General features: G+C 35.6%; 1 protein-coding gene across 1 annotated transcript; it reads right to left on the reverse strand.

Annotated features, from left to right (window-relative positions):
* Positions 1 to 2164: 2164 nt before the first annotated feature.
* On the reverse strand, positions 2165 to 3293 carry LOC136412296 (serine/threonine-protein phosphatase 6 regulatory ankyrin repeat subunit A-like). Its single transcript, XM_066395325.1, has 3 exons — positions 3000 to 3293; positions 2583 to 2846; positions 2165 to 2530 (listed from the first exon to the last, which is right to left on the reverse strand). Exons 1-3 carry the CDS (start codon positions 3291 to 3293, stop codon positions 2165 to 2167), a joined length of 924 nt encoding a protein of 307 aa, XP_066251422.1.
* Positions 3294 to 8642: the final 5349 nt, after the last annotated feature.

Raw genomic sequence — 8642 nt, forward strand, 5'->3', positions numbered from 1 at the left:
CTTTCTGCAAGATTACATAACACATAAAGTTGTACTTCCAGAAATGATTTGATTGATATTGAATGAAAATGACTTTCTGCACAGGATCGAATTTTGTACCTGGGCACAATTGTGTTTACGGAAAAATCATGATTTTTTAATAAACTTTTTATTTTCCCATGAAGCTTCGTTTAAACGTAATGGTTGTATCAGCAAGCCTAACTTCCATTGTTATTCTGTGGAAAATTCAAGAGTAATGCGGCAAATTGATATACCAACACCGTTGGCCAATAAATGTTTGAAGAGGAATTCTTGAACATTATGTGGTAGACTCTTATTTTCTGGACGGGCGTCTTGACAACCAAAAGTACTTGAATTTTTAACAAATATTTTGCCTGCTTTACTTGAAAATTTAACCTTAAATATTCAGGCACAGAATATTTGGCTGCAGCACGATGGCGCTCTTCCACATTTTTCGGTACAAGTAAGAACCATGTTAGATAATACGTTCGAAAATCGATAGATTGGGTGGGGCGAACCAGTTGCATGACCTCCAAGATCTCCCGATTTAACAAAACCTTATTATTTTTTATAGGGATATATTAAAGAACGTGTTTACATGGATCCTCCGACAACACAAGACAACATGCGACAAAGAATGACCCATGTTTTTGCCACAATTGTACCTGCAACGTTCCAAAACATGAATAGATCCTTTCATATTATATAGGATCAATAAATGTCTTGAGCAAGGTAGAGGACATTTAAAATTTTTTTAAAAATAACATCGTTGGGCTAATGACTATTAAGTTATATTAATGTTATGTAAATGTAAAATTAGTTAATGATTATTTTTTCATTTTTTAATTAAAAAATTTGATAGAATCAGGTAGAGAAAATGTTCATCTGTGTAAAAATAAATGTTTCCATATTTTTTCTTATTTCTAAATGTTACATACTGTTTTCATTTCGACGTTTTTCATGACTATCAAAACATTTAAAAACCAAAAAGGGGTAATTTTCGGGAATTCAAAAATGACTAAGTGTAGGGATAGGGCAATATTAACACGAGTTATATATGTCGGAGATTTATTAGTTTTTAAGATGTGTAAAAGTAACATTAGCATAGACAATAAGATGAAGAGCAGGCTGACAGGACCATCTGAAGACAAAGTACTGTCGAACGAGGTCACTATTGCCACGGCGCGCTTAAGTGGCCATGTGTGCTAATTATTTAGGTGACACTAAACTATTGGTTCCTTTGTAATAGGGACTAGCAGGTACTTTTCCCACGGTTCTGAAGGACTCACCAGAACTGGGAAAGTTAAGACAAGAAGGACAAAGAACGGGCAGTTAACAGATTGATGGGAAGAAGAGCGGTCGTGGAATAGTGAACTGGTTTGTCTGTCTCTTCTATCTTTCTTTTTCTGTTAATAAAAAGAAGCAATATACAAAATACAAAAAATGGAGAATACTTCTCACATTATTCCGACATATATTTATATAACATTTTCATCTTAAGAAAAGATCTTCTATCGACTGTTAAAGTCTTGTTACTATAAACTGGAACACCCTGTATATTGCGCATCTCACCTCTTTTAGTATTCTCAACTTCCATTTTTATCACGCATCCCAAATAATAAAGGTACATTGTAGCTCATTCCCATTATTTTCCCTGCTACTGCTGACAATGATGTGAAAAATTCTTCTCTGTAGATTAAACCCTTATCTGTTACCATCACTGCATGAATCTCTTCCCCTCTTTCTAATATTAGCTCTGTTCCTGCTACTGGCAATTTGTCACTACTTATTCTTTTTCCCTTCTCTAGCCGATCTGCCAGATACTCTAGTCTTTTTGCACCTTTTTTTGATATTTCTCCATACTCCTCCTCTTGTAACCTATATGTTAACCTTGGTGCCAGATATTTCTTTGAGTATCTAGGCGCTTCTTCCCCATATACTTTCTTCCATATTTTCCTCAGCTCTTCTAATGGTTTTTTCTCAAAACCTTTTACTTTTCTTTTTATTTCCTCCTTTCTTTCCATATTTTTAGCATTTCATAGAGCCTTTGCTACCTTTGCTTTTTAAACAACTTTTTAATTCTGTCTGTTTCTTTCTTGAATACCTCGGTTATCTCTTTGCTGTTTTTCGCATAATCCATTGCTGTCATTCCAAATTCATCTTCTTACTCTATTTCAGCCCCTGCTTTTACTAGCTCTTCCACTATTTCTTTTTCTCCTACCATACATCCAAGGTGCAGCGGTATGCATTTACTTCCATATTCCTCTGCATTTACATCTGCTCTTGATTTTATCAATTCTCTCACGGTTTCTAGACGTTTCTTCGTTATCGCTAGGTACAGTGCTGTATATCCTCCTACATCCGCTGCATTCACATTCGCTCCTTTTTCAACTAATAACCTCACTATTTTTGCGTCCACTGCATAATGTAGAGCTGTTATTCCCTTTTCGTCTCTTTCATAAATATTTTTAAATGAGTTCTCTAATAATTCTTTTGCTGACTGCTCTTTCTTACCAAGCTTTACCATAATCTACCCCCCCCCCCACCTTTCTTTAAAATTAAGTCCCTTTTTTAATTCTCACCACATCATCTATCATTTCGTTTACTTGGCACATTATCTTGCTTGCTAAATTTTGACATTCTTTCTTTATTATTGATTTCTCTCTCTTCCTTATTTCTTCGATCTCCATGATTTCTAGCTCTGGCATATAGCTCCTATCCAACATGTCTGCTATTTCTCCCAATAGCCCCTCTATTCCATAGCACGTCAGTTTTCTACTTTTTGTTACTCCACCATTTTCTCTCAAAAATTTACTTGCCTTTTCACTCTTTTCGCTATCACATAGCTAATACTTTTGACTTTCCCATATGTAATATATTGGTATTGCACGGTACTTATTCAGTTGATTAACTTCAGCTCCAGCCTTTACTAGCTCTTTTATTATTGCAACTCCTGCTCCTACTTTGCATGTATAGTGCAGTGGCGTACATCAACTGACATATTGAGTGGCATTTACTTCTGCTTCTCCCCTAATCAGCACTTTTACATTTTCTAAGCTTTTCGCAAATACTGCACAGTATACTAGTGGCGTATAACCCTTTTTATCTCTTGCATTGATCTCCGCTCCTTTTGTTATTAATAACTTCACTGTTTTGTAATCGAAGATTTCTACTGCATGGTGCAATACTGTTTCTCCTTTTTCATCTCTTTTATTAATATTTTTAAATCCATTGCTTGATACTTCTTTAAAAAACTTATTAAAAGATTCTTTCTTTTCTTCGCTGAACCCCATTTCATACCTCACAAAACTATCTTTTCTAGCGCCAGACAAATTTCTTATATTTACCTGCTGCTATTCAAGTTATGTGCGATTTAGCATAAAAAGGCAAGTCCTTTTTTGTTTATTTCATACACTTTTATCGAATATTAATATGATATATGAAAATATAATTATATACAATAGATTTAATGTATTAAGCTTATGATCTGTCTATCTTTTCAAGATCTGTGCAAATATTGATGTTCGTGCCACGTTAGTACGCCTGGGTAAAACACTAACACGTAATCTTCCGATTCATGTATTGAATCCTTTTGCACTGAATTTAAATCGCTTTCAAAATAAATATTGTGCTCTGCCACACGAAATCTTATAACTTTTTGGTTGGTAAAATCTTCTACCCTGTAGTGGTGAGTAACGCTAAATCTTTCTAAAATTGGCTTGTGTTTTAAATTCCACAGTTGTTCAGATAGTTTATCACTTCCTAGTAAAAACTTGCTCCCTTTTTCTTTTGCACTCGTAACCCGAAAACACGCGTTTATTTCTCCTAAGTTCCAGCTATCTGATAATACTATCTGTGCTTTAGCAAACTTAATCTCAGGTAATAAGCTCTGTGGTAGCGGATATAGCGCTTTGAAGTTATACCATACATGATTTCGTTCATAAATGCCGTTATAGTTCTTAGTATGAGGCTCGGTTTCTCCAAGGATTGCTACATCTAGGCGATATACAGGGTGGGCCAACGAAAACGAAACGGTCCATGTTGAGGGTTTATTGTGGAATTTGCGGTTATTCGACTGTCGCGGGCGGGGCACCGGTATCATCCGGGCCAATCTTGTTCCTGCCTTGTCGGTCAAACTTTCCCTTTCCTCAATGGTATTTGGGGAGTCATCCTCTTCGCCTCTTAACGAATTGAAGAAAGCTTGTTTACTGTTTCTTGAATTATCGTAGGCCATTCTTTACTGTATACGAATTTATTAATATCATAAAAAAAATATCGCGTATAATGTATTTGCCAAGGGGTACCACCTAAGTTTTTCTAAAAGATCCCTTACGGTACTTTTACAGCTTAACCTAGGAAACTTTGGAAGTTAACCGACTTACAAAGGAAGAAAAACATTTCTCTAAGCCACTCTACAACCTAAGACTAATTGTAGAATGCCATTCTTATGCTAGGTAAACTACAACTAACCTGTGTGTCTCTTCTTTGTTGCCAGATATAGCACTAACACTCCCGAACTCACTGTTTTACAGCGTGTCGATTATGAACTTTCGAAGGATAAAGAGATCACCCAGTAGGGATCAGATACTTCTTCCGGGATTTCCGCTCGGCCCTTCGGGAAGCACTTCACCGATTCATTTACGGGAGGCACGTAACGGATAAGAGGACACGTGAGCCGGTAGTTGAGAACCAAGAGCAAGGTCCTAAGACGCAGGGGTGCAAGATTGCAAGAGGGCTTTTTCTCATATTGCAAATTCTTAAATATCCCATCAACTGGAAAACAACCATAGGCGTACTTAGACTATGGGGTAGTTATTGGTCCAATACCAATACCAAATTGGACCAATTGGTCCAATAACTACTGGCCGCGTTAAAGCGTAACGCTAGGGAGGCACGATTTGGCCTTTTTTGGGTCTTTCGGTAATCGTAATTGCACCCTGGTACTAGTTCCCACAAAGAAGCCGCTGAAAATTCCACCACTTAGCTCGTCTACTATCCAAGGATAATGGGTGAAAAAACCCTGTGCTTGGCGGGAGTTACTCTCAAACTAGTGACACTCATAGGCGTATCACGAGGATTCTGAGCCCGAAGATTACACGATTTTAATTCTAAATTATTCTATGCGTAACTACCTTAAATTAACAAGAATTCACATTAAAGTCCTGAAAAATACTAGACAGTACCCTGTAACAAATATTTTTCTTTCGCTTTTATAAAAATTGCAATTATTTAAGACCTATAGATTTTGTGGCAGGCATATCTACAACATGACAACATAACCTGATTTTGTCTTACTATCAAGTGTCTTTCGATTTCAGGAAAGAGTTGTGTTTCGAGTTGCCATTAGAGTCCCGAGGTCAACTAATAAATAAGCAAATTAAATTATAAAACATATGGATACAAAAATCGGATAGACTTCCTTATCAATGATGAAAACCCGTTCTTGCGATGAGGCTAAACTATAATAGTAATTATAGACTAAAGTTATAACAGAGTCATGAAATATTAATTAGACACTTAAATACTAATGTAATTGATATATAATTGTACGTAAGAATTAAAATGGTAACTAAATAAGAGGACAATACTATAATGTATCATCGTCAGATTATTATACAGTATGTCGCAAATAACTGTCGCCTTACCAATGAATATTTTTCTCAAGTTCCGATATTTTTAAAAGAACACGAAACCGACAAGAGACCGGTATGTGCCCCGCATGAGATTCTAAGTAATCTTTTGCGATGAATATTATGGTGAATGGATTTTTTAATTTCCAGTAATTTCTTCAAAAAGTTCAAGGAAAACAATATAGTCCAATGACCACAAAGAAGCTCTTCTCTTAGACGATTTGGGAAAAAGCTACAACTTTAGTATCCCTCAAAAGATAGTTGGAGGAAGGAGGAGTATTTAGGAGTTCTCCGAAATGTTTATAGCTGTAGAACTCCATGCGCAGTCTCGTAGGAAGGTGCCAGTTGGAGGCGCCCTTTGAATGAGGGTCTTTTCTCCGGGAAGAAATCCTTATTATGCAAACGCATAAGTTAAAGTAAAGGTAAAATGCATAAATTGCTCGGTAAAGTTTTAATTTTTGTTGTAAATGAAATTGTTGTTTTCTTGCAGCATTTGCCAACATTCCTATCAGATTCCATCAGCGTACATTAGCACCTAAATTTCAATTAAACTAGCTTTCATCAATAACTAAATATTTATACTGGAAACTCCGTGGACAACTATGATATTTTATATTTAATAAAAAACGCCATTGCTTCATGTGCCCTTATTATGTAGTTACCACATAGTATATGTTAGAGATTGTTGCAACCGATCATTGAATTCTATTAACATAGAAAAAGCCATTTCCAAAAAATATCTGGTATTTGAATCTGCCTTACCCACCTTACTAACTTACCATTTTGAGTATTTAAACTAACATTGAATTATTTTAAGACACAAATAATGGACATGCTGTATACAATACAATATTATATCTCCTTTGTAATTTGCGCCGCAGTTTACTTACCTCAGTGCCGCACTTTGTTGGTAGCTATATATTTGCATCTGACGAGTGATAGCTAGAGCTACAGCTACCGAAAAACATGATCGTAAGTCAACCTTCAAAATCCCGTTAATTATAAAACATCTGTTTAGATATTAATTCACTATCCCAAAGACTTTTTCTAGATATACCCCAAATGCGAAAACTTGAGAATAGCCATAAAAGGGTGCCTTATGTTGGGGGTTTTGCCGTCGGAGTTCATGTTTCCAGAAAATAAGAAGATGCGAAGTGTTTATGACGTCTATTCCAAAATAATACTTGTTAATTGGGCTGTATTCATAGTCACGGCATACATAGAATTATACTTGATCCTGAACGAAAATCCCATTAAAAAGGATTTGATGTCTTTGAATCTATGTGTTACCTTGATATACACCGTTATTTTCTGTAGGCGATTGATAACACGAATAAGTCCCAGCTTCACGAAAATGATCAAGACAATTATTGAAGATGAAATGAAGGGAGACCGTATTGATGATGAATTGGTAGAGTTAGCAATGGTTTAGTTTTCATCGTATAATATTCCAAAATTCAAGATTCAAAAACTCGATAGGGAGAACATTGAAAACGCCAATTTGAAATGTAAGATCTACATTTACTTCGTGACTATCGTGTGTTTGACATACTTCATGAAACCTATTATGGTTGAACCTGTTGAAGAATCATATGGCAATGTGACCAAGATTTTAAGAGAATTGCCTATATCCTCTTGGTTTCCTTTTGATGTACAAATGCACTATGAGGTCTATTAAGTTACATGCCCTAAGGACAAATCAAATATTATCAGTTTTAGATGGCGTATACTTTTCAGTGTATAGGCGCTTTAGTGGGAGCTAATTCTTTAATAGTCATCGATATCCTCATGATCAGTTTAATTCTCTATCCTTGCAGGCAGCTAAAAAAGTTAGACCATTTGCTCAGGAATTTTCAGGATTTTAAACGTAAATATCAAACTTTGAATGCCATTGAGGACGAAGAAACGGCTGGTTTTTTGTTTTTTAAACACCTCATTGTCAGACACGAGAATATTATTCAGTGAGTCACAAACACGTGCTATAACCCACTTTTAGGTGATTTCTACATTTTCAGATATGTTAACATCTACAACAAGAACATGGCGTATCCTATGGTGTTGGATTTTATTCAGAGCTCAATTCAAATTGCCGCGGCTGTAGTGCAAGTCTCAGGGGTTGGTAACTTTTATTTTAGTCCCAATATTCTTTAACTTTATCTTTTAATTAGAACGAAATAACGTTAATGTTAATCGCATCTATAGCTGCGTACTCGATAAGCATGCTGCTAAGGCTTTGTTTGTATTATTACCATGCCGATGAACTCTTGATTCTGGTAAGTACCTGTTATCAGAATTTCATAAAAGCCTCTGCTCTTATTCGATTTTAGAGTCAGAAATTAACCCATTCAATCTGGGAAAGCAATTGGCCAGACGAGACTCCTAAAATCAAATTCATGATTTTGATGTTTATCATGAGAGTTCAGAAACCTCTTGCTTTCACTATTGGTCCATTTGGTGTGATGTCGATACAGGCCTTTATCTCTGTAAGTTGCATCTAATGACTACAGTCCCTATGGAACTCACTCATTTTTAGATACTTAAGGGTACATATTCATACGTGATGCTCATTATGACATAATTGATAATACAGTAGGGGTAGGTATATGTTGAAACACGACAGAAGGTTTCTAATACATGATAAATACGTCACTTATACGAATTTTTAAATAAAAAATAAATGTATGCATACCATGCATTACATGTCATTCAATTGTAATAGTGCTAACAGATGTACTATTAAGGGATAATAAATGAGCACGAAGATCAGCAAAAGTTGACTTTACTCTAAGCATCAACAACATACCTTATACCTCCCTACGTAATTTTAATAAGGCGAGAAAAACATAAAATAGATTGTAGCCATGTAAGTAAAATTACTTATTGTACAGGGTGTTTCAAATCTATTATATACAAATAATAATCAACGGTCATGCGAAAACTCCTCAGTCGTAATCTGGATGTTCCATAGACGTTCCAGGACAGTGTTCAGAAATATTCGAGTGCCTTAGATCT

This window comes from Euwallacea similis, chromosome 11 (genome assembly GCF_039881205.1).
Source record: "Euwallacea similis isolate ESF13 chromosome 11, ESF131.1, whole genome shotgun sequence".
NCBI classification, from domain to species: domain Eukaryota; kingdom Metazoa; phylum Arthropoda; class Insecta; order Coleoptera; family Curculionidae; genus Euwallacea; species Euwallacea similis.